Source organism: Erinaceus europaeus, chromosome 23 (genome assembly GCF_950295315.1).
Source record: "Erinaceus europaeus chromosome 23, mEriEur2.1, whole genome shotgun sequence".
NCBI classification, from domain to species: Eukaryota; Metazoa; Chordata; class Mammalia; order Eulipotyphla; family Erinaceidae; genus Erinaceus; species Erinaceus europaeus.
The window spans coordinates 7,063,177-7,090,377 of record NC_080184.1 but is presented as its reverse complement, the minus strand read 5'-3'; the positions used below and the strand labels follow the sequence as shown (position 1 = coordinate 7,090,377).

The 27,201-nt window shown below is 41.2% G+C and overlaps 2 protein-coding genes across 3 annotated transcripts in view; both read left to right on the top strand.

Annotated features, from left to right (window-relative positions):
- The window catches only part of LOC103127055 (zinc finger protein 709-like), a 1,044,365-nt gene that overhangs the window by 264,085 nt on the left and 753,079 nt on the right, over positions 1-27,201 (top strand). The window lies entirely within an intron of this gene.
- Positions 135-26,340, top strand: LOC103128090 (zinc finger protein 883-like). Its single transcript, XM_060182440.1, has 6 exons — positions 135-200; positions 3,469-3,628; positions 8,954-9,086; positions 13,852-13,946; positions 22,195-22,252; positions 23,373-26,340. Exons 1-6 carry the CDS (start codon positions 135-137, stop codon positions 24,553-24,555), a joined length of 1,695 nt encoding a protein of 564 aa, XP_060038423.1. The 3' UTR covers positions 24,556-26,340.

Sequence of the window (27,201 nt, the reverse complement as noted above, 5' to 3'; positions counted from 1 at the left end):
ATCTAATCAGCAGTAGGTTACAAGATTCGACAGATGGAAATTATGGTCTTACTGCCTACAAAAAAATAAGTCTGTACAGTCAGGAAACAATGGTTAGAAGGAAAAAAAATCACTGCAGTACAAATGGGATGAACATGTCCAAGTGGGAATTCAACGTGCCTCACAAAATGTGCAATGGTGGCCAAAGTTTTAGTGCCCTGGTAAGTCCTATAATCCTATGCAGTGTGACTCAGTTAAAAGAGCCTAGAATTCCTAAGTGGAAATATCCCCTCCAATTAGACTACACACTTCTGCTACATTCTTCCACAATCATGTCAATGTTTTAAGATTGTGCAATTTAAGGGGCCAGGTGGTAGCAAACAAAGCAGATTAAGCACACATGGCGAAAAACACAAGGCATGAGTGAGGATTCTGATTCAAACCCCCCTTCCCTACCTGCAAGGGGGTGGCATCACAAGCGATGGAGCAGGTCTGCAGGTGTATTTCTCTCCCTCTCTTTGTCTTCCCTTCCTCTTTTGATTTCTCTCTGTCTTATACAACAACAATGACAGGAATAACAACAACGAGGATAAGCAACAAAAAGGGAAAAAATAGCCTCCAGAAGCAGTGTATTCGTGGTGCAGCAACTGAGCACCAGCAATAATCCTGGAGGCAAAAAAAAAGACTGCAATTTCGTGATATTTACTCACTTCAACAAGGATTTTGATGTGTTATAGATGTATATTTCCTTCTTTATCTTTTTTAAAGATTTTATTTATTTATTCATGAGAAATGATAGGAGAGAGAAAGAACCAGACGTCACTCTGTACATGTGCTGACAGGGATTAAATTGAGGACCTCATGCTTGAGAGTCCAATGCTTTATCCACTTCGACACCTCCAGAACCACAGATGTATGTTTATTCCTAAAATTATCCTTCCCTTAAAAAAAAATCTCTACGAAAGTAAACTTCTTGTCAACCATTTAAAACTCACATAAGATAAGATGATTACCACTGCCTTAAAAAAAAACACAAAGAAAAACCCTGCTTGTGGTCCAGGAGGCAGTGCAGTGGATAAAGCATTGGACTCTCAAGAATGAGGCCCTGAGTACTAATCCCTAGCAGCACATATACCAAAGTGGTATCTGGTTCTTTGCTTCTTTTCTCTTATCCTTCTCATTAAAGTACACATATTAAAAAAAATAATAAAGACCATCTTAAAATAAGACCACTACCCAGCTACATCAAAAAATAGAGTGGAAAAGTCCACCTCAGGTATGTACTTAAGTCCCTGCCATTTCCTTCTCTTGTGCAGAAACAGAGATTCTATGTAAACCTTAACATGCTCTACCTTGATAATGTCCCACTAACTTGGAGTTTAGCATTTCAGAATCCATCCTTATTTGTATGTGCTTGTGTCCTTTTCTGTGAGTTAGTTCAGGCACCTGTTGTTTTGTACCCGGACACATTTAACTATATTTCTTTCTTTCTTTACTAAAGATTTTATTTATTTATTAGTGAGAAAGATAGGAGGAGAGAGAAAGAGACAGACATCAGCGTACTGCCAGGGATTGGCCTTGGGACCTCACGCTTGAGAGTCCAATACTGTACCCACTGCACCACCTCCTGGACCACTAACTTAACTATTTCTAGAATTCAAAACTTGAGTTTAAAAAGCCTATTTTCATTACTTAGACAAAAAGACCAGCTAGAATATTACACACACGGGAAATTTTATCATTGCCTCACATACAACTTAATGTGTACTATAACAGTTGTCCCAATGGGATCACATAGTTGTGCCAAATTTTTAAAAAATCAAGTTTATTGTTTGAAAAGAATGAAGTAATTTATATAAAGAAGGGTGAGTAGGGGGCCAGTTGGTGGTGCACCTGGTTGAGCGCACATGTTACAGTGCATAAGGACCAGGGTTCAAGTCCCTGTCCTCACTTAGAGGGAAAGTAGTGTGGCAGGTCTCTCTCTCTCTTTTATTTATTTTTTTAAGGATTTTATTCTGAGAGAGATGCAGAGAGAGATAAACACAGATAAACACAGAGTGCACTACAAAACTCTGGCTTATTGTGATGCAGGGGATTGAACCTGGGACTCTGGAGCCTCAGGCATCAGAGTCTCTTTGCATAGCCATTGTGTTATCTACCCCTGCCCCCCTCCTTCCATCTTAACCTTCCCTCTTGATCTCTGGCTGTCTCTCTCTATCCAAAAAATAAATATAAAGGCAATTTTAAAAAAGAAGCTTGAGCAAACAGTTACACTGAAATCATAGCAAAAACAGTTATTTGAGAACTGGAAGAATCCTGAAAGATCAAAATCTTTGGAAACTGGAATGATCAATGACGGTTTCTCTGGGCCTTGGGGCAAACTAAGACCCTTCTAAACTGCTATGGGCAGCTCCTCCAGCACTGCTTAGGATCCTTGCTTGGGGCCAGAGCTTAAGCTCCCCATAGCAGGGCCTGGGCGGTAGCACAGCGGGTTAAGCACACATGGCACAAAGTTCAAGGACCAGCGCAATGATCCGGGTTTAACAACCCCCTCTCCGCCTGTTGTGGGGAGGTCGCTTCACAATCGGTGAAGTAGGTCTGCAGGTGTCTGTCTTTCTCTCTCTCTCTCTCTTCCCCTCTCTTGATTTCTCTCTGTCTTATCCACAATAACAGTGATAAACAACAGGGGCAAAAAAGGGGGAAAATCGCCTCCAGGAGCAGAGGCTTTGTAGTGCAGGCACTGAGCCCAGGCAATAGCCCTGGAACAAAAATTAAATAAAAAATTTAAAAAATAATCCAAGAGCATTGTGTGGTGCTTAACTAGCAGCACTTGAATCTTTGTTGAATAAATAGATTCTATCTAAAAGCCATTCAAAATTGTGGTTTTGATTGGCTGTTGATTTGGAGGCATGTTTCTGTTTTTGGTGAATCTGACTATTATCCAATCAGGAAGGGAGGTCTGTGTAGCAAGCGTTTCATCCAATTATCTTTTTTTATAAGATTTTATTTATTTATTAATGAGAAAGATAGGAGGAGAGAGAGAGAAAGAACCAGACATCACTCTGGTAGATGTGCTGCTGGGCATTGAACTCAGGACATCATGCTTGAGAGTGCAGTGCCTTAGCCACTATGCCACCTCCCTGACCACTATGTTTTTTCTTAATATAAGTTTTTAAATTTTTTATTATATTTTAATATTTATTTATTCCCTTTTGTTGCCATTGTGGGTTTTTTGTGGTTATTATTGTTGTTGTTATTGATGTTGTTGTTGGATAGGACAGAAAGAAATGGACAGAGAAGGGGAAGACAGAGTGTGAAAGAAAGACAGACACCTGCAGACCTGCTTCACTGCTTGTGAAGCGACTCCCCTGCAGGTGGGGGGAGGGCGGCTCCAACTGGGATCCTTATGCCCTTCCTTGAGCTTAACCCGCTGAACTGCCGCTGCTGGACTCTTCATCCAATTATGTTTCACAATATTGAAATGTTCAGCTTTCTGTCCAATCTGGGCTGCTGATGGTGAAAGGAGGAAGTCCCACTAGTATTTCTGCTCCTGAGATCATCACTTTATTTCTTGGTGTAGCTCTCACCTTCCTGTGGTTTGGAGTTTGGAGAAGGATCTTCAATGAGCCCAGAGTCTGGACAGCCCATGGTGAGTGTGGGTTATTTGGGGCCCAGATTGGGAGAGTTGTGCTTCAGACCTGCTAGAAGGCTGTGGGAAGCAGCCACGTGGCCAGGCCTTTCCCTCCCCTGTCGCCACCATCTCCACATTGCACCTGGGCTGGACCCTTCTTGGCCAAGCGCAGTAGTGGGTGTCTTCAATTACCTGGCCTTCTAACCTTTGCAGTGGGTTCAGGGCATGGTGAAGTGGAATTCCAAAAGGGGATTAACTTTAGCCATTGCCTTCAGGTGTGGACATTCTTTTTTCTTTTTTTTCCTCCTGGGTTATTACTGGGGCTCAGTGCCTGCTGTATAAATCCACTGTTCCTGGAGGCCATTTTTCCCATTTTGTTTCCCTTGTTGTCGTTACTGTTTTGGTTGCCATTACTATTGTTGTTAGGACAGATAGAAATGGAGAGAGGAGGGGAAGACAGAAAGGGGGAGACAAAGACACCTGCAGACCTCCTTCACCGCCTGTGAAGTGACCCCCACCCCTGTAGTTGGGGAGCCGGGGGCTCGAACTGGGATCCTTACGCAGGTTCTTGGACTTTGTGTCATGTGCACTTAACCGGTTCTGCTACCCCAACATCATTTTTTTATTTCTAGAGGAATTGGGGCCTCAGGCATTAGAGTCTTTTTGCATGATAGCATAATGTATGATCTACCCTCCAACCTCAACTGCATTTTATAGTGTTATGTCCCTGCTGACCGAGCCCGATTACAGACTGAGACTGACAGATAGCTGGTGAAGATGTTTTATTCAGACTAACACACAAGACACACATACAGGGGAACACAGCACTGTAGGTTCACGAGCTGGGACAGATCCCTAGCTAGGAGCCCTAATCTTTTTTTTAATATTTGTTTATTCATTTTCCCTTTTGTTGCTCGTATTTTTTATTCTGTTGTAGTTATTGATGTCATTGTTGGATAGGACAGAGAGAAATGGAGGAGGTGAAGACAGAGAGGGGCATAGAAAGACACCTACTGACCTACAGCTTGTGAAGCGACTTCCTGCAGGTGGGGAGCCTGGGCCTCCAAACTGGTAGACCCTTGTGTTTCGTGCCACCTGTGCTTAACTGGCTGCACTACCTACCGCTGGACTCCCATTCTACCCTAATCTTTACCTAAACAGTACATACTAATCTCTGTCTATGGCACCAGTCTTTATCTCAGCAAAGCAGGTAAACAGAAGCAGAATGAATGGGAATATTCAAATTTAAACTGTCTCGTTAACAATAATTTGCATCATCATCACTCTTGCGGGCTAGGTATTTAAAAAGCCAGTTGACCTCGGGTGTTCCTGGGAGAGAGGTTAGCTTCTTTCCTAACTTTTACTTGAAATGAAACAAGTCCCTTCTTCTTCTAGCGTTTGCCCTTCTTCCGTAGCCAGTCAACAGCGTCAGGTTGAGCCTGATGTCAAGTTTCGAGACCTCCTTTGAATCTGGAGAGCTGGCAGTCGTTGACTATGTGGGTCATAGTCTGTCTGTAGCCGCAGGGGCAGTTCGGGTCATCTCTGGCTCCCCAGAGATGGAACATAGGAACATAGTCCCTAAGATGGAGGAACTCTCAATATGGGGAGCTCTTGCTCTCAGTAGCATTAGCATTCAGCTGAAAAGAGAAATGAATGCCAGGGCAGGATGCAGGCAGCTTTGTATAGCTGGCCTTTCTTGCAGGCTACCTACAGGGTTCAGGGGGAGTGGTTGATAATGACCTTCCAGTGGAGTATTTCCCTAAGCGGCACCCTAATTGCTCCCATACTTGACTGAGAGTCTTGTGATCTAAACTCATGTTCTTAACCCAGGCTGAAGGAGCAAGGAACTACTTGCTGACCCCGGGGCAAATAGTTAAGGCAGAAAATTCAGCCTCCTGCGGAGCCCAGTAGAGCACTAATTGCTCTCCTTCCTTTGGGGCAAAGCTTTCAATAAAATGGGTAAAACTGGGAATTGTTCAACAAAGTCACAACACCTTGAGATTACTGGAAGACAGAGTTTTTATTTCTGGCATTCCTTTTATACAAAAAGAAAAATTGACCATAAAAAAAATTCACAATTATGCATAGAAGGACTGAGATGACTGCCAAGGCTTTTACACACACTAGATTTTAATCTGCCAGCGCTTTTACAAACACCAGGAGGAAAGGGGGGTTAGGATTAGGATTTACAGGTGGCTTAAAGGAGACTGGTACAAGCAGTTGACATTAATTTCTGTATATGCTACTGCAAATATATACTAAGAAATTCTTTTTTTCCTTCAAAAATGTTATCTGAATGTTTTAGTGGTTTACTGGCATTTTTAAATTTTTATTTATTTACTTATTATTGGATAGAGACAGAGAAATTAAGGGGGAAAGAGAAAGAGATAGAAAAGAGAAAGAAAGAGATAGAGAGATAAAAAAGAGATAGAAAAGAAAAGAGATAGAAAGAGATAAAAGAAAAGAGAAAGAGAAAGAAAGAGATAGAGAGATAACCTGCAGCCCTGCTTTACCCCTTGTGAAGTTTTCCCCCTACTGGTGGGGGTCAAGGGTTTGAACCCAGAGCCTTGTACACTATAGAGTGTGCAGTTGACCAGTTGTGCCACTGCCTGGAACCTATACTAAGAAATTCTTTCCCATCTTTCTTTTTTGAAAAAAATATTTGATTTATTTATTAATAAGAGGGATAGGAGGGGAGAGAAAAAGAACCAGACATCACTCTGGTACATTTGCTTCTGGAGACTGAACTCATGCTTGATAGTCCAACACTATCCACTGTACCTCCTCCCAGACCATTCCAATTTTCTTTTCTTTCTTTTTTCTTTCTTTCTATTTTTTTTTCAGAATTTATTTATCCATGAGAAAGACAGGATAAAGAACCAGACAGCCCTCTTTTACATGTGCTGCCATGGAGAGAACTCAGGACCTCATGGTTGAGAATCCAATGCTTTATCCACTGCACCACCTCCCCAATTTTATTTTCTTTAGTGATAGGTTTTAAGTTCCTGGAGTATGTTAAGCAACTCTAGTGCTATTGCATTTTGTTTTTATTCCCTTTATTCTATCCTTAGCAACAAATCCAGCAGGAGAAATGTCCCAGAATTGGACTGTTTTCTAATATACTTGTTGGGGAAACAAAAGCAGTTCCACATCTTAAACTGAAGAACATGAAAAGATGGATGACAATTGTTCACTGATTTATAGTGGCTCCAATGTGGTGTGCAGAAATATGACAGTGTGGGATACTGCCCATCAGCTATTGACAGCTGGGACTCTGAATTTGTTAATTTGTTTACTTAATAATGATCAACAAGCCCATAGCATAAAGGGTACAATTCCACAACCAGAGTTCTGTATCCAATCCTCTCCATCCATTGGAAACTTCCCTATCCTTTACCCCCTCTGGGAGTATGGACCCAGGGACATTATGGGGAGCAGAAAGTGGAAGGTCTAGCTTTGGTAATTGCTTCTCTGCTGGACATGGGTGTTGGCAGGTGGATTCATACTCCCATCCTGTCTCTCTCTCTCCTTAGTGGGGCAGGGCTCTGGAGAGGTGGGGTTCCAGGACACATTGGTGAGGTTGTCTGCCCAGGAAAGTCACATTGGTGTCATGTTAGAATCTGGCTGAAAAGCATTGAGATAGAAAGCCTGTCTCCTGTTTAATTTCAATGTGACTATTACTGTTTTGATTCAGTGCTCTAGGCAATGTTAAGGCCACTCCGGTATTTGACTAGAGTTGGCTTCAAACTAACAGTCATTCTGTGTGTCTCTCTCTCTTTCTCTCCATGAGTCTGGATGGGGCAGGTCAGTGCCGATAACTTCTGTTTGTTTCTTATGTTCTTCTTTTTTAATTTTTCTATTATCTTTATTTATTTATTGGATAGAGACAGCCAGAAATCGAGAAGGAAGGGTTGAATAATTGACGAAGAGAGAGAGACACCTGCAGAACTGCCATCACCACTTGTGAAGCTTTCCCTCTATAGGTGGGGACCGGGGACTCGAACTTGGGTTCTTGTGCTTTGTAACGTGCCCTCAATCAGATGTACCACCACCCAGCCCCCCCTTTTAAAATATTTATTCCTTTTTGTTGCCTTGATGTTTTATTGTTGTAGTTATTCTTATTGTCGTCATTGTTAGATACGACAGAGAGAAATGCAGAAGGAAGGAAAGACAGAGAGGGGGAGAGAAAGACAGACACTTGCAGACCTGCTTCACTGTAAAGCAACTCCCGTGCAGGTGGGGATCCAGGGACTGGAACCTGGATCCTTATGCTGGTCTCACGCTTTGCGTCACCTGCACTTAACCTGCTGCACTACTGCTGGACTCCCTCTTATGTTCTTCTTATTATTGTATTTATGAGAGAAGATAGAAGAGAGTGAATCACTGGCACAGGACCTCAGGCTTGAAAGACCAATGCTATTTACACTGTGCCACCTTCTGGGTCACCAGCTCAAATTCCCAGTTGCAGAAGAATTTGAGGGTAGGAAGGGCCCCTGAAAATAAGAAACTCAAGGGAGTCGGGCTGTAGCGCAGCGGGTTAAGCGCAGGTGGCGCAAAGCACAAGGACCGGCATAAGGATCCCGGTTCGAACCCCGGCTCCCCACCTGCAGGGGAGTCACTTCACAGACGGTGAAGCAGGTCTGCAGGTGTCTATCTTCCTCTCCTCCTCTCTGTCTTCCCCTCCTCTCTCCATTTCTCTCTGTCCTATCCAACAACGACAACAACAATAATAACTACAACAATAAAACAACAAGGGCAACAAAAGGGAATAAATAAAATAAATATTAAAAAAAAAATTAAAAAAAAAAGAAAATAAGAAACTCACTATGTGGGCTCATTCTTCTTCTAGCATTTGCCCATCTTCCGTAGCCAGTCAACAGCGTCAGGTTGAGCCTGATGTCAAGTTTCGAGACCTCCTTTGAATCTGGAGAGGTGGCAGTCGTTGACTATGTGGGTCATAGTCTGTCTGGAGCCGCAGGGGCAGTTCGGGTCGTCTCTGGCTCCCCAGCGATGGAACATAGCGGCGCACCGGCCATGGCCTGTTCGATGGCGATTGAGGAGGGCCCAATCATAACGTGCTAGGTCAAAGCCGGGTTGACGCTTGCAGGGGTCTGTGATGAGGTGTTTGTTCTTGACCTCAGCTGACTGCCAGCTCTGTTTCCAAGAGTCTGGAACAGAGAAGTTCAGTGTAGGCGTAGGGGACCAGATTGGGTGACGAGACGTCAAGCGTTGGGCAGGGTGGGCGAAGATATCCGCGTATATTGGCAGGTCCGGTTGAGCGTAGACATGGGCTCATGGTCTAAGACATTGGACCTTTTATGAGTCAGAATGTCTTCCCTGTAGGTGCAGTGTTATCGAGTGAGAAGGCTGTGCTGCCAGACTTAAAGCAGAGTCTCAAGCTACTGTTGTGTGGTATCTGTCCATCTTCCGGCCTGAAAGGGGAGCAGAGAAAGAAGAAAAGATGGCAGTTTCTTGAGTAAGTGACCTGTTTTGATCGTATACTGTTCCTTTTTCTTTCTGAGTGAATTGTATTTCAAATAGCAAATGTTTATTTCACTATTTCTTTCTTTTTTCTTTTTCTTTTTTTGGATAGGACAGAGAGAAATGGAGAGAGGAGGGGAAGACAAGAAGGGGTGAGAAAGACACCTACAGACCTGCTTCACTGCCTGTGAAGCGACTCCCCTGCAGGTGGGGAGCAGGTGGCCTCGAACTGGAATCCTTATGCCGGTCCTTGCGCTTTGCATCACGAGCATGCACTTAACCCGCTTGGCTACCACCCCACTCCCACATTGTCACTATTCTTTTTTGTCAAGACTATATCTATAGCTCCTCTTAGGTTTTTTTTTAAAGGTTTTGTTGTTTATTTATTTATTTTAGTTATTATTCTTGTCTCTTTGTTGGATAGGACAGAGTGAAATGGAGAGAGGAGGGGAAGACAGAGAGATGAAGAGAAAGACAGACACCTGCAGACTTGTTTCACTGCTTGTGAAGCGACTCCCCTGCAGGTGGGGAGTCCGGGATCCTCATGCCGGTCCCTGTGCATTTTGCCACCTATGCTTAACTACTGCGCTACCACCTGACTCCAAGATTTTATTTATTAACTAATGAGAAAGATAGGAAAGAGAGAAAGAACCAAACATCTCTCTGATACATGTGCTGCCAGGGATTGAACTCGGGGAACTCATGCTTGAGAGTCCAATGCTTTACCGCTGCGCCACCTCTATAGCTCCTCTCAGGTTTTAGCACCAAAATGTTAAAAGAATGAAACACCTGAAGTGAGGCAAGTAGAGTGTGAAGTTCTGGCTAAGGGAAATTTTATTGTAGCCAAGGAAAAGGTGAGAAGCCCCGTTTGGGATCAAGAGCCCATCTAGCAGGGAGCTAAGAAGCTTATCTGGTGGGAGTCGGGGGTAAAGCAGCGGGTTAAGCGCACGTGGCACAAAGCGCAAGGACCAGTGCAAGGATCCCGTTTTGGGAGTCGCTTCACAGGCATGAAGAAGGTCTGCAGGTGTCCTTCCCTCCCCCTCTCTGTCTTCCCCTTCTCACCAATGTGTCCTGTAACCCCCCAACCCCCAGAGCTCTACCCCAACAGTGAAAGTTAGAAACAGGTTGAGGGTATGGATCAACTTATCAATGCCCATGTCTACTGGAGAAGCTATAAGTCAGACCTGTCACTTTCTGCACCCCATAGAGATATTTGGTCCATACTCCCAGAGTGATAAAGAACAGGGAAACTTCCAGTGGAGGGGATGGGCTCTGGCACTGTGGTGATGGGGATTCACCTACATAAGTGTTCTACTGTTGGCCTGTCTTCCCACATAGTTATGGAGAAAATACTAGCCATCCTAGTCCTCTGATTGATAGGCATGAGAAAATGGATGAAAGAGTTCATTCTGGGCTGGTGAAACAGCACAATGACTGTGCACATGACCTTTATGCCTAAGATGCCTAAGGCTCTGCGCTCCTTGGTTCAATTTACAAAACTACTTAAAGGCAGAGCTGAGCTGTGAAAAAAAGGAAAAAAGAAAAAGACAGAAACAGCTTGTGGAGGGTGAGTAAAAAACATTTAAGGTCAGCTATGAGTTGACAATTATTAAAGCTAGGGAATAAGCGCAGACACATTCCTGTAGAGCTACCTTTACTTTGGAATATGCTTGAATTTTTAAATTTTATTCATTCCCTTTTGTTGCCTCTTTTATTGTTATGGTTATTATTGTCATCATTATTGGATAGGACAGAGAGAAATGGAGAGAGAGAGGGAAGACAGAGAGAGGGAGAAAAAGGTAGACACCTGCAGAACTGCTTCACCGCCTGTGAAGCGACTCCCTTGCAGGTGGGGTGCCAAGGGCTCAAACCGGGATCCTTAGGCTGGTTCTTGTGCTTAGCACTACGTGTGCTTAACCTGCTGGGCTATAGCCGGACTCCCTACATGCTTGAATTTTTGCAAAACTTTTCCAATGTCTGTAGAAAGCTGGTAAAAAGTATGGCATGATTCCTATGAAGCCTCCTCACCCGAGAAGAGCAGGTCCCATAGTTCTGTCACATCCTTAGTGTGTATAATATTTCTTGCCTGGTCCAGATACTTTCACTCTTCCTGAGACTATTCTTTTTTTTTTTTTTTTTTTTTAATTTTTTATTTAAGAAAGGATTAGTGAACAAAAGCATAAGGTAGGAGGGGTACAACTCCACACAATTCCCAACACCCAATCCCCATAACCCACCCCCTCCCCTGATAGCTTTCCCATTCTCTATCCCTCTGGGAGCATGGACCCAGGGTCGTTGAGGGATGCAGAAGGTAGAAGGTCTGGCTTCTGTAATTGCTTCCCCGCTGAACATGGGCGTTGACTGGTCGGTCCATACCCCCAGTCTGCCTCTCTCTTTCCCTAGTAGGGTGTGACTCTGGGGAAGCTGAGCTCCAGGACACATTGGTGGGGTCTTCAATCCAGGGAAGCCTAGCCAGCATCCTGGTGGCATCTGGAACCTGGTGATTGAAAACAGAGTTAACATAAGAAGCCAAACAATTTGTTGAGCAATCATGGATCCCAAGCTTGGAATAGTGGAGAGGAAGTGTTAGGGAGGTACTCACTGCAAACTCTAGTGTAGTCCTGCTTTCAGGTATATATTTTGCAGTAGTTTATGGATACGTGTGCACATAAGCTCTCTCTCACAGAAACTGGTGTATATCTAGGTTATGGGACTTTGTTAGAAAGTGAACTACCTGAGATGAAATTAGAGTGTACTATTAAAGGAAAGGTCTCACCCGAGTAATGAAGCTGAAGGGTTGTCATTCCACACGTGAAGTCTCTGGATACATTCTGAGGTGAAGCATGTTGAGGTAGCAATCGTTGCTTTGGTTAGGTTGTGATCGGCAGATGCAATGTTATTTGGTTTGGATTGGGAGATGCATACGGGAAAGTGGGCCCTATCCAAGGGTTCCAGGACTGGGGGAAGTAGGGGCTCTATAGTGAAGATGTGAGGTTCCTGCTGTCTTAGGGTTCAAAAAGACACTCAATAGTTAATATTATCATCACATTATTTGTTAATTGGGTTAACTTTGAAAAGACCCTTTGTTATGGTTTGCTGGACAGTACCCAGTATCTTGTATATAGCTGTGCTATTGGAAGCTTCTAATCTACTTGGTCTAGGCTTTTGAGAGAGTCCGCATATCAAATACATAGCCTATAAACTTATTAATCACAGAAATGAAAACAACATTGGAGGAAAGGAATGGCAGTATTAGGGAAACAACAGTTGAGACACCCAAGGAAAATACTGATTATCTTGAGACAATTAGAGAACTGAAAGCTGAAATAGCTGTAATGAAGAAAGAAGCTGAGGCAAGGGAAAGCAGACTAACAGAAGCAGAAAACAGAATTAGTCAGACAGAGGATGAGTTAGAGAAAACTAAGAAAGAGGTGAAAGAGCTTAAAAAGAGATTGAGAGACACTGAAAACAACAACAGAGACATATGGGATGATCTCAAAAGAAGTAACATTCGTATAATTGGCCTGCCAGAGGAAGAAAGAGAGGAAGGGGAAGCAAACATTCTAGAGGAAATAATACAAGAAAATTTCCCAGACCTGAATAACAGAAAGGATATCAAGGTGCAAGAGGCCCAGAGAGTACCAAACAGAATCAACCCAGACCTGAAAACACCAAGACACATCATAGTCACAATGAGAAGAAGTAAGGATAAAGAAAGGATCCTAAAGGCTGCAAGAGAGAAACAAAAAGTCACATACAGGGGAAAACCCATAAGACTTTCTGCAGATTTCCCCACTCAAACTCTAAAAGCCAGAAGGGAGTGGCAAGATATCTATCGAGCCCTGAATGAAAAAGGGTTTCAACCAAGGATAATATATCCTGCTAGACTTTCATTCAAGCTAGATGGAGGGATCAAAACCTTCTTAGACAAACAACAGTTAAAGGAGGCAACTATCACCAAGCCGGCCCTGAAAGAGGTACTAAAAGACCTCTTATAAACAAGAACATCACTATAATACTTGTAATATATCAGAGTAAACAAATCGTTTTTTAGAACAATGGCACTACAATACATTAAATCCATAATATCAATAAATGTCAATGGCTTAAACTCACCCATCAAAAGGCACAGGGTGGGGGGATGGATCAGAAAACATAACCCAACCATATGCTGCTTGCAAGAATCCCATCTGTCACAACAAGATAAACACAGACTTAAAGTGAAAGGATGGAAAACTATCATACAGGCTAACGGTCCACAAAAAAGGGCAGGAACAGCCATTCTCATCTCAGACACGATAGATTTTAAATTAAATAAAGTAATAAAAGATAGGCAAGGACATTACATAATGATTAGAGGATCAATCAGCCAAGAAGACTTAACAATTATTAACATCTATGCACCCAACGAGGGACCATCTAAATACATTAAACACCTACTGAAAGAATTTCAAAAATACATCAATAGTAATACAATAATAGTGGGAGACTTCAATACCTGAGACTATTCTAAGGTCACACCATGAGAGTCAGTGTTCCCTCCCATCTGTGAGTCCCTCTCTACAGTAGAGAAGCTGGTACTGTCAAAGCTGAGGACCTGGGTCATGTTCTGTGCTCACAGCTTGGGTTCCTAGTCTGCAGGACTGCCAGAGAGGCACTGTCCCTCCTTAGTTAGGAAGCAGTGGTTATGCCAGAACATGGAGTGAAGGGGAGAGACTGGGATGGCCATAAGGGACTGCTACCACTGATGTTCTTCTCAGGAATGTGTTTGAGGAGAATCAGAAGGCCCAGGAGTTCCTGGAGGCCAGATCCAGAGCAACATGCAGTTATAGCAGAAAAGGTAGAAGTAAGATTGGTATGACTCTCCACAGACCCAAAGAGAGAGGGGCCCAGGGATTCCCAGTCTCTTCTCATATTATACTTTCTACTTCCATCTTCCCCACCCTGTTTGTCTCTGCGGAAATTGAAGGAAAAGCTGTAAAGGGTAGGTGCACTGGTCCCTGGTGTATCCAAAGCACATGGGAAGGGAGGTGTACCAGAGGCTGTGAGCCCTGGCATCAGGTGGCAGGAATCAGTGACAACCCCTGAAAAAGCTGGTTGGTGTGACAGAGCAGAGAGATGGTACAGAAAGTTCTCAGAGCATGGTATTCTGGAAGGAAATTTCTGTAGAAGTACAACAAAATGAAAACCTGGGGAGCTGGCAGTGCAGAGTCACAAGTGGCTATTCCAGAACATGCAGGGCAGGGACACATATGAGGATCCCTGACTCAGACTCTGCCTTTTGCAGGCCAATCCATGGCACAGGGAGTCAGTGAGGGGAAGACAGAGCTGCTCATCAGGCAAGGACTCCTAGGGAATCAGAATCCTCACATCCTTGAGATGGTTCAGAAGGCTTCAGAGAATACAGGCTGTTTAAATCAAAATAAATTTATAAACAAATAATAATGGCAATTGTTTTATTATGTGCCGATATTAATTCAGGATTTCAGGGACAATTCTGATCCCATAGGTCTTTTTTTTCTTTCTATTTTTTGTTAGTGATTTAATAATGACTTAAAACTTTTTTTTTCCACCAGTGTTATCCTTGGGCTAGGTGCCTGCACTACCAATCCACTGCTCCTGGAGGCCATTTTTCCCATTTTTTGTTGTTCTTGTGTAGCTCTTATTGTTGCCATTGCTGCTGTTTTTGTTGGATATGACAGAGAGAAGTGGAGAGAGGAGGGGAAGACAGAGATTGAGAGAAAGACACCTGCAGACCTGCTTGACTGCTTATGAAGGGACTCCTCTACAGGTGGGGAGCCGGGTTTTCGAACACTGGTCATTGCAATTTGTGCCACCTATGCTTAAACTGTTGAACTACCGCCTGACTCCTGACTTTTTAACCTAATAGTGGAATAATTCCACACTGTTCCCCTCACTGTTCTGTGGCCCTGTCCTCTTTTGAGGAAAGTACAGTAGTTCTTACTATGTCACAGATTAGGGTTGATTTTGTGTGTGTGTGTATGTATGTATGTCCTTTTTTTTCAATGGACCTGCCTTCACTTCTTTCAGAAGTCACTGTGTTTACACCTATTACTACTTATGAATATTGTACTTTTTTGTTGTTGTTGTTTTCCTCTCTCTCAGATTAGTGCAACAGTGCCTGACTTTCTCTGGTGCTTTCCAGATCTGCTTCACTTTCAGTGACAGCACAGAAAACAAAAATTCCTGGTGATAGGCATTTCTTGTCCAGAGTGTCTAGAGCATATTCCACTATCTTTTTCTTGCCGTGGGAGCATGAACCAAAGTTCTTTTCATGGGTGTAAGAGGAAGGATCCTTGGTTTCTGTAATTGCTTCTCTACTTGTCATGGACATCAGCAGGTCGATCCATACCTCCAGTCTGTTTCTATCTTTTGTTAGCAGGATAGGACTCTGGAGAGGTGAGGTTCTGGATTATTTTGTTGAAGTCGTCTACACAAGTAGGTTAGAATGGAATTGTAGTAGTATTTCTAGCTTGGTAGCTAAGGTTACAATATTCTGTGAATATATCAACTGTAGGTGGATGAAGTCTGTTTAGTTAAATAGCTGTCAATCTTTGCTGTTTTCAGGGACAGTCTGTGTGTCTGTTACTTCAAGGTCACACCTCTCAGAAGTCTCAAGTCCACATTTCTTTTTTTTTTTTAATATTTATTTACTTATTTATTCCCTCTTGTTGCTCTTGTTGTTTTATTGTTCTGGTTATTATTGTTGTTCTTGATGTCCTAATTGTTGGATAGGACAGACAGAATTGGAGAGAGGAGGGGAAGACAGAGAAGTGGAGAGAAAGATAGACAACTGCAGACCATCTTCACCTCCTGTGAACTGACTCCCATGCAAGTGTGGAGCCAGAGGCTCAAAGTTGGATATTTATGAGGTCCTTGAGCTTCTCGCCATGTGTGCTTAACCCGTTGCACTACTACCTGACTCCCAAAAGGGAAATCACACAGCACATCAGGAACCTGGAGCTTTTGGTATTAACTAATTCTGGAACTGATGTGCCAGATATAAAAACTGTTTTCCAGTAATCCCTAGGTGTCCTGACTTTGTTTACCAATTCCCAGTTTTACATTTCCTGTAGGTGTAGTGCTTGCTGTCAAACCAAGAGACCTGGCTTGTGGAGTTAAATCACAGTCTGAAGATACTGCTTCTTTTAATTTTCTGACCTGAAGAGAAATTGAGAGAAAGAGGGGAAATGACACTTTCTCAGGTAAATGACATATGCTACATCTGATTCTTTTTTCCTCCTGAGAAAGTTGTATTTTAATTTACAAATGCATTTTATATTATGTTCATTTCACTGCTTCTGATTTGCCTGAATATTTCTCTCAAAAACTTATTTTGTGGGAGTCGGGCTGTAGCACAGCGGGTTAAGCGCAGGTGGCACAAAGCACAAGGACCAGCATAAGGATCCCGGTTCGAACCCTGGCTCCCCACCTGCAGGGGAGTCGCTTCACAGGCGGTGAAGCAGGTCTGCAGGTGTCTATCTTTCTCTCCTCCTGTCTGTCTTCCCCTCCTCTCTCCATTTCTCTCTGTCCTATCCAACAAGACAACAACAATAATAACTACAACAATAAAACAACAAGGGCAACAAAAGGAAATAAATAAATAAAATATTTTTTAAAAAAACTTATTTTGTCACCAGTCTTTGCTGCCATGATATATAGATATAGATATTAGGTAGATATGACAAAAAGAGAGGAGGGGGAGTTGGGCGGTAGCACAATGGGTTAAGCGCAGGTAGCTCAAAGCCAAGGACCGGCATAAGGATCCCGGTTCGAGCCCCCGGCTCCCCACCTGCAGGGGAGTCGCTTCCCAGGTGGTGAAGCAGGTCTGCAGGTGTCTGTCATTCTCTCCCCTCTCTGTCTTCCCCTCCTGTCCTATCCAACATGACGACATCAAAAACAACAACAATGAAAAACAGCAAGGGCAACAAAAGGGAAAATAAATAAATAAATATTAAAAAAAGAGAGAGAGAGAGAGAGAAGGGAGGGAAAGTAAAGATGAAACACTGCAGTACTGTTCCCCCATTGAACCTGGAATGTGTGCTTTCTACTGTGTGTGTCATCATGAAGATCCTATTAAAGATTTTTTTGAGTTTCATGCCCAGCTACTGAGTTTCAATCCCTCACACCACACAGAGACGTGAAGAGGGAAACTTCATTAGTGGACCTCTAGTTTCTTTCCCTTTTCTTTCCCTCATGCTGTGTAGGAACTAAATAAAATTATTCTACTAAGAGAAATGAAGTTATCAGAACATATCTACTTATACCCAAAGCCTTTTATTCATTTCTACCCAAGCACTCTGTATGCTATGAAAATACTTATCTTGATGGGTACACCCATCAAGTTAGCCATGTAAGTTACCGTGGGAAAGAACCCACATTCAAGCCAGTTCCAAGTTCTGCTCTCCACCTGCATTGGGGAGGTGGTACTTAACAAGAAGCCAGGTAGGTCTTCAGGAGTCTGCCTTTCTCTCTACCTCTCTATCTGCCCCATTAACTCTCAATTTTATCAGTTGTATTTAGTTACAAACAGACACACAGGACAACAGAAAAAAAAAATCTCTGCCTAGAGCCATAGACTGTAGTGCTGGCACCAATTCCTTGCAATAACTCTGATGGTAGGAGAAAAATTATTATTTAATTATGGCATGCAACAATGGGAAATGCTTTTTTTTTTTTAATTTAAGAAAGGATTAATTAACACAACTATAGGGTAGGGAATTCTCCACAGAATTCCCACCACCCATTCTCCATATCCCACCCCCTCCCCTGATAGCTTTCCCATTCTCTATCGCTCTGGGAGCATGGACCCAGGGTCATTGTGGGTTGCAGAAGGTAGAAGGTCTGGCTTCTGTAATTGCTTCCCCGCTGAACATGGGCGTTGACTGTTCGGTCCATACTCCCAGTCTGCCTCTCTCTTTCCCTAGTAGGGTGTGTCTCTGGGGAACACATTGGTGGGGTCTTCAATCCAGGGAAGCCTGGCCAGCATCCTGATGGCATCTGGAACCTGGTGACTGAAAAGAGAGTTAACATAGGAAGCCAAACAAATTGTTGAGCAATCATGGACCCAAAGCTTGGAATAGTGGAGAGGAAGTGTTAGGGAGGTACTCACTGCAAACTCTAGTGTACTTCTGCTTTCAGGTATATGTTTTGCATTTATGGATATAAATATATACCTGCTATAAAAAATATACCTGCTTTCAGGTATATATTTTATATTTATGGAGACGTGTGAACATATGCTCTCTCTCACAGAAACTGGTGTATATCTAGGTTTTGGGACTTTGTTAGAGTGAACCACCTGAGATGAAATTAGAGTATACTATGAAAGGAAAGGTCTCACCCAAGTAATGAAGCTGAAGGGTTGTCATTCCACACGTGAAGTCTCTGGACACAGTCTGAAGTGAAGCATGTCAAGGTGGCAATCGTTGCGTTGGTTAGGTTGTGATCGGCAGATTGAATATTATTTGATATGGATTGGAAGAGGCATACGGGAAAGTGGGCCCTATCCAAGGGGTCCAGGACTGGGGGAAGTAGGGGCTCTATAGTGGAGATGTGAGGTTCCTGCTGTCTTAGGGTTCAAAAGGATAATCGATAGTTAATGTTATCATCACATTATTTGGTAATTGGGTTAACTTTGAAAAGTCCTTTTGTTAGGGTTTGCTGTACAGTACCCAGTATCTTGTATATAGCTGTGCTATTGGATGCTTCTGATCTACTTGGTCTAGGCTTTTGAGAAAGTCCGCATATCAGATACACAGCCTATATATTAAAAAGATTCAGTTTGTGTTTTGAAAAACTTTGAGACATACAATTGATTTTCCCCCTCTCATATTAATTAGTGATTTATATGTCCACATTTTGCTAGGAGTGTACAGAAACACCATTCCCACCACCAAAAGACTGTGACCCATCCCTCCCACCCACTCCCACCCCCCACTGGCCCAGGAAGCTGCATGTCTACCCCTCACCACAGGGTTTTTACTTTGGTGCCCTGGGGAATGCTTTCTTTTCACAGCTTAAATTAAGGCCATTATTCTAATATTTCTATCGAGAAAGGTGTCTGTTCTGCTGTGTCAGATTGTTCACATAATTGACTACCCTGACCCAAGAAATTAATGCAGTGTGGTATTCATGGGTTTAAAAATTGAAAGTTATATGCAAAACTTGTTAGGAAGACTTGTTCCATTCTATTCCTTCATTTCTTTTATCAACATTTTTCTTTTCCCAAGGTACTGCCTTGCACGAATATAATTCTACTTTTTCTGGGCTACTTGTTTATTCAGAGATAGCACAGCTCTGGAGCTCCCCTCTTGCTATTTTGTGATATGCTTCCAGGTCTGGAATCTGGGTCTTATCCATGTCAAGGCACACTCTCAAACTGGTGAATTCTCTCTTTGGCCCTCACATTTAATTAATTAATTAATTTTTATTGATCATTTAATATTGGTATTAAAAGTTTAAAGTATCCAGGACATATAAGTCCACAGTGTTCTCACCACCAGAGTTTTGTGTCCTCACTTCCTCCATTGGCAGGTAACTGCAGTGATTCTACCAGGTATGGGTTCAATGTTATTTCCAAAAATATAATTTTTACTACTGCCCTTCTCTTCCTTTCTAAGTATCACCTAAACCAATAACTAACTACTTCTGAGTGGCATTGCTTTTTTGCTCTTACCTCTCATTGTCCTGATAAAATTGGCTTCCTGAGCCAACTAATCATATTTCCCTAAATATGATTAGCCAACTAATCATAGTTCTCCCATTCTGGGAGTGTGGACAAAAACTGTGTATGTGGTGCAGAAGGTGGGAGTTCTGATTTTTGCTATTGTTTCTCTGTTGGAAATGGACATTGGCAATTTTTTTTTCAATTTTTAGTACCTTTCTTTTCTTTTTTCTGTTTTAATTTCTTTATAGGGGAATTAATGTTTTACATTCCACAATAAATACAATAGTCTGTACATGCATAACCTTTCACAGTTTTCCATATAACAATACAACCCCCAATAGGACCTCTGTTTTCTTTTCTGATCTTGTTTTTCAACTTCTGCTTGAGAGTGAGATCATCCCATACGCATCCTTCTGTTTCTGACTTATTTCACTTAACATGAATTTTTCAAGGTCCATCCAAGATCGGCTGAAAACGGTGAAGTCACCATTTTGTACAGCTGAGTAGTATTCCATTATATATATATATATACCACATCCTGCTCAGCCACTCATCTGTTGTTGGACACCTGGGTTGCTTCCAGGTTTTGGCTGTTACAAATTGTGCTGCCAAGAACATATGTGTACATAGATCTTTTTGGATGGGTGTGTTGGGTTCCTTAGGATATATCCTCAAGAGAGGAATTTCAGGGTCTTACGGTAGGTCCATTTCTAGTCTTCTGAGAGCCCTCCAGACTGTTCTCCACAGAGATTCAACCAATTGACATTCCCACCAGCTGCAGGAAGGTTCCTCTGACCTCACAACCTCTCCAGCATTAGCTGCTGTTACCTTTTCTGATGTATGACATTCTCACAGGAGTAATGTTGTATCTCATTGTTATCTTTATTTGCATTTCTCTGACAAGAGACTTGGAGCATTTTTTCATGGGTTTCTCGGCCTTTTGGATCTCTTCTGTGGTGAATATTCTGTCCATGTCTTCGCCCCATTTTTTGGATGGGGTTATTTGTTGTTTTGTTATTGAGATTTGCAAGTTCTTTATATATTCTGGTTATTAGCCTTTTGTCTGATGTATGACATGTAAAGATCTTCACCCATTCTGTGAGGGGTCTCTTGGTTGGGGTAGTAGTTTCTTTAGCTGTGCAGAAGCTTTTTAAATTGATGTAGTCCCATAGGTTTATGCTTGTCTTACTCTCTTTGTAATTGGATTCGTTTCATTGAAGATGTCTTTAAAATTTATGCAGAAAAGAGTTATGTCAATATTTCCCTCTAAGTATTTGATAGTTTCTAGTCTAACATCCATATCTTTTATCCACTTGGAATTTACTTTTGTATTTGGTGAAATATAGTGGTTTGGTTTCATTCTTCTGCATGTTTCACCTCATTTTTCCAACACCATTTGTTGAAGAGACTGCTTTCCCATTTAAACGTCTGGGCACCTTTGTGAAAGATTAGATGTCCATAGGTATGGGGACATTGGGAGTTTTGATCTGTACCCCCAACCTGTTTCTTTCCTTACAAATGTAGGTTTCACGAGAGTTGTAGTTCTAGGGCACATTGATGAAGTCATCTATCCAGAGTATTCAAGATGGAATCATAGCATCTGCAACCTGGTGACTGAAAGACAGTAAGATTAGAGCAGATTAGAATAGGAATTGTTAAGTATAATGAAGCTGTGTAATCTTCTTTAATAAGTATTTTCCTATGGGCCCATGATTTCAGTAATTTTTGCTTGAGCTTGATAGTAACATGAAGATGGACTGAAAATATTATTTGGGAAGATGGCATCAGAGTTGAGAAATGAACTAGAAAACTGGATTAAGGCAGGGAATAGTTCCCAAACTTCATAGTAATGACCAGTAATAATGGAGATATATTTGAGGTCTTGGCCCATCATGTCTATGGGGAATTCCAAGAATTCCCTGACTAATGGTGCTCTCCTTTATCTCCTTTTATTTATTCAATTTTACCAATCAGTGTATCACATTCTAGACCATGAGAGTGAGGTATTTTGTATGTTTGGTGATGAGACAATCATTGACTTCATAAAGTAGATCTTGGATGTCTAATCTGCTGTCAGTATGAAGTGTTTTCTCATATAAATAAATACACTGTATGTTTTAGTGCTCAGTGACCTATGAAGATGTAACAGTGATATTCACTCAAGAGGAGTGGACACTATTAAATTCTTCAGAGAAGAAACTCTACAGAGATGTGATGTGTGAAAATTTTAGAAACATTCTGTCGATAGGTAATTATGATATTCATTCATTTCACAGTGAAAAGACATATTTTTCCATTGTTCAGTGTATGCCGAGACATTGTTAAGTGAAAGGGGCATGATTGTGATTGTGACTCATGATGGATCAAAAATTCAATATATTTTTATCCTCTCTAATATCTTTTGTATTTTTAGAACAGTTACAAGAGAATCATTCCATCAAAGAGCAGTATAACTACCAAGCAAGTAAAAGGTTTGAATTTCAGTCATAATTATACTGTCCTATCCAGAAAGCTACTATGAACTTCTCTGTGATTTTTTTATCTTCATGATTTCCCTAGATGAGTGGACCCTTATGTGTTCCTAAGTTTGTGCTCTTTAGTATTTGAGCTATTTCTTGGCTCGTGCTATAATACAATCTTTTTTTATAAGTCATTTTTTTATATTTAATTATTCCCTTTTGTTGCCCTTGTTGTTGTTATTGATGTCGTAGTTGTTGCATAGGACAGATAGAGGGGGGGAAGACAGAGGGGGTAGAAAGATAGACACCTGCAGACCTGCTTCACCATCTGTGAAACAACTCCCCTGCAGGTGGGCAGCCAGGGGCTCAAACCCAGATCCTTACACTGGTCTTTGCACTTTGCGCCATGTATGCTTAACCCACTGCACTACTGCCCAACTCCCTATAATACAATCTTTTTAAAGAAAAGAGATATATAATGACTGATATAAATAGATAATTCTTAAAGTATTTCATAAAAAAATTATGACATGAATAGCTTCTGCAATAGTTGGTAATTGACTCAAATAATGATGGATGTGATGTATAAGCCTGAGGTTCTCATTTAAATCACTGGCATACATGTAAGAAAATGGTGTTCTGGATTATCATTTCTTTCCACTGATGACAAATTCTCTGACACAGTTAAGAAAGAAATGGAAACTTTTAGAAATAAGGTGGGGGGAAGTCTTGTGGTAGTGCAGCGGGTTAAGCTCACATAGCGAAAAGTGAAAGGATTGGTGTGAGTATCCTGGTTTGAGCCCCCGGCTCCCCACCAGTAGGGAGTCACTTCACAGGTGTTGAAGCAGGTCTACAAGTGTCTATCTTTCTCTCCCTCTCCTCTCTGTCTTCCTCTCCTCTCTCCATTTATCTCTGTCTTGTGCAACTACAACAAAAATAACTCCAACAATAAAACCAACAAGGAGAACAAAAGGGAATAAATAAAGAAATAGAATATTAAAAAATAAATAAATAGATACAATATTGCTGTCAGTATATTATTCTGTACAAACATTTTTAGTCAAATGTATTGATAATGTCTATGAATTTTGGTCATTTATGTATAATAATGACCTGCATTTCCTTAATAAAGTTTCCTTTTTTTCATTACAATATCATTAAGTAAATTTTCACTTTTTTCCAGTAATACAGTAGAAATCTCTGAGGCCAAAGAACAAAGTCAAAATGGTGGGAATCCTCAAGAATGTGAAGTATACAACAAAGAATTGACTTATTCCAGTCAGCTTAAAAGACAGAGAAGAATTCCCATTGGAAAGAAACCTTATCAACGTAAACATTGTAGTAAAACATTCAGTCAAACCGGTGATCTTCACAGACATGAATGTAAACAGTGTAGGAAAACATTCAGTTGTTCCAGTAAACTTCAGACACATGAAAGAACGCACAGTGGAGAGAAGCCCTATGAATGTAAACAATGTTGTAAAACATTCAGTCGATGCAGTTATCTTCGGATACATGAAAGAACTCACAGTGGAGAGAAACCCTATGAATGTAAACAATGTAGGAAAACATTCAGTCAGTCCAGTCATCTTCAAACACATGAAAGAACTCACAGTGGAGAGAAGCCCTATGAATGTAAACAATGTGGTAAAACATTCAGTCAATCCAATAGTCTTTTGAGACATGAAAGAACGCACAGTGGAGAGAAACCCTATGAATGTAAACAATGTAGGAAAACATTCAGTAATAACAGTGCTCTTCGGAATCATGAAAGAACGCACAGGGGTGAGAAGCCCTATGAATGTAAACAGTGTTGTAAAACATTCAGTCAATCCAGTCATCTTCGGACACATGAAAGAACTCACAGTGGAGAGAAACCCTATGAATGTCAACAATGTAGGAAAACATTCAGTGCTTCCTGTTCTCTTCGGAAACATGAAAGAAAGCACAGTGGAGAGAAGCCCTATGAATGTAAACAGTGTAGGAAAACATTGAGTTCTTCCAATAGTCTTTGGAGGCATGAAAGAATTCACAGTGGAGAGAAACCCTATGAAAGTAAACAGTGTAGGAAAACATTCAGTTGTTCCAGTAATCTTAGGACACATGAAAGAACGCACAGTGGAGAGAAGCCCTATGAATGTAAACAGTCTAGTAAAACATTCAGACAATCCTGTCATCTTCTGACACATGATAGAATTCACAGTGGAGAGAACATCTTGGAATGGAAACAATGTAGTAAAGCCTTTGGTGATTCCTCTACTCATCAGGTACTTAAAAGAACTCACAGTGGAGAGCAAGCCTATGAATATAGATGATGCAGTGGAATATTCAGTCAATTCAGTCATCTTTAATCACAAGAAATAATGCACAATGGAGAGAAACCCTAGTATTATAGATAATACAGAAAACCTTTCAGTTCTTCCACTACTCATAGAGCATATGAAAATAAGCACAGTGTTACTTAAACAGTGAGTTTGGTAATCTTCAGTCACATAAATGTGTTCACAGTGCAGATAAAACATTAAGTAAAATTTTAAAAATAGAGATCATATTTTCTTTTTTATTTATTTTTATTATTTATTCCCTTTTGTTGCCCTTGTTTTATTGTTGTAGTTATAATTGATGTTCTTGTTGGATAGGACAGAGAGAAATGAAGAGAGGAGGGGAAGACGGAGAGGGAGAGAATGATAGATACCTGCAAACCTGCTTCACCACCTGTAAAGTGACGCCCCTGCAGGTGGTAAGCCGGGGACTCAGACTGAAATCCTTGCACCAGTCCTGGTACTTTATGCCACATTTGCTTAACCCACTATGCTACCGCCCGACTCCCAAGTTCATATTTTCTTCATAATCTACATATACTACATATACCCATCCCTATATGCTTGTAAGGAATATGAATAATATGTATTTCCATTCTTTATCTCTAATTTTATTTTTTAAATCTAAATATGTATTTTTTCATGTAGAATGATAGGGAGAGATACAGATAGAATGAGACTTCACTCTGCTACACGTCTGTGCTGCTGGGGATTGAATTTGGGACTTCCTGCTTGAGAGTCTAAAGCTATATTACTGCACCACCTCCTGGACTATCTTCATCTTCAGTTCTAATACATAGAAAAGCCCACTGGATACTGAAAGTCTATTAATGTGAAAATTGTTAAATATTTAAATAAAGTGACATTTTTCACACATAGGAATGCACTAGCATTAGAAACAAGACCTTGGGACTGGGTGGTGGTGCATCTGGTTGAGTACATATGTTACAATGTGTAAGCATCCAGGTTCAAGACCCTGATCCCCACCTGCTATGGGATAGTTTCATGAGTGGTTCCACAAAAAAAAAAAAGAAAGAAAGAAAGAAAGATAGAAAAATTAACATAGCAGGCAAAGGAACAGAAAGATATTCAGCAGATTATGGGGTACAGGGGTGAAGAGGGAGTGCCATTAGTACAGGACTTCCAATTGGGAGATGACAAACTGCAGACAGTGATGGTCATATATTGTGAATTCTGAAAGCTCATGGAGAGTACTATTTAAAGTTTTAAAATGCTACACTTACATAGCCACATTAAATGCTACACTTACATAGCCACATTAAATGCTACACTTACATAGCCACATTAAATGCCACTTACATAGCCACATTAAATGCTACACTTACATAGCCACATTAAAACCAATCATGATGCTCAGCATATTTCTTAAATGTCTTCTTCATTAAAAGAAGAGTATCATGGGTAGACAGCATAAGGCATATGTAATGATAATCTCTACTGAGGCTCCAAAGTCCCAGATTCAATCCCCTAATCCCCTACACCATCATAAATCAGAGCTGAATGTTGCTGATTTACAAAAAAAGAAATCGTCTGTTATGTAGTATTGATAACCCAACTTAATATTTTTGGACAAATAGCTACAAACAAGAAAATTAGACTGAATGTGTTAAAATTAAAAGGTAACTGATATAGTTATATCTGTACTAATAATACTAAATTAATTTCCATGGGACATTCTAGACGATGTTCTGTTCATTGTCTTCTCAAAATTCAACACAAATAGATATGCAGTAAATTTTGGATGCTAAAATATATTAGGAGTGAATTAGAAAAAATATGAAAGCAAATTTAAACATACAATTATAGCTTTAATAAAATATAAATGTATATCTAATTGAAATTCAAAAAATAGTCATCAGGTATTACAGAATTTATTGCCTGTATGATAAAACCATTGCTATAGGAAATATTTTTTCCTTTGTTTAATTAGACGAAAGAGAGAGGGATGGGGAGAGGAGGGATAGTTAAGGAGGGAGAGAGAGACCTGTGGTACTGCTTCACCACTAGTTGAGTTTCCCCTGCAGCTGGGGACAAGAGTTTTAACACAGACCCTTGCTCAACTAGGTTTGTGAACTCAACTAGGTGTGCTTAGCACACACCATAATCCTTTAGAGAACATCTTACTTTAGTTCAGACACAGCCTCTGAGCTGGGACAGGTCACCTCCTTGAAGAACTGCTAATTCCTCTTCTCAGTCTTCCTTTTCATGCGAGAAAATGAATTGTGGTATGATCTAAAAGGTGGTGCAGTAGATAAAGCATTGGGCTCTCAAGCAGGAGGTACTGAATTTGGACCCGACAATACATGTACCAGAGTGATGTCTGGTTTTTTTTGTTTTTTTTTTTAAGGAGACATTAACAAAACCATAGGCTAGGAGGGGTGCAAATCCACACAATTCTCACCACCAGATCTCTGTATCCTATCCCCTCCCCTGATAGCTTTCCCATTCTTTATCCCTCAGGGAGTATGAACCCAAGGGCATTATGGGTTGCAGAAGGTGGAATGTCTAGCTTCTGTAACTGCTTCCCTGCTGAACATGGGCGTTGACTGGTCAGTCCATACTCCCAGTCTGCCTCTTTCCCTAGTAGGGTGGGTCTCTGGGGAAGCGGTGCTCTAGGAC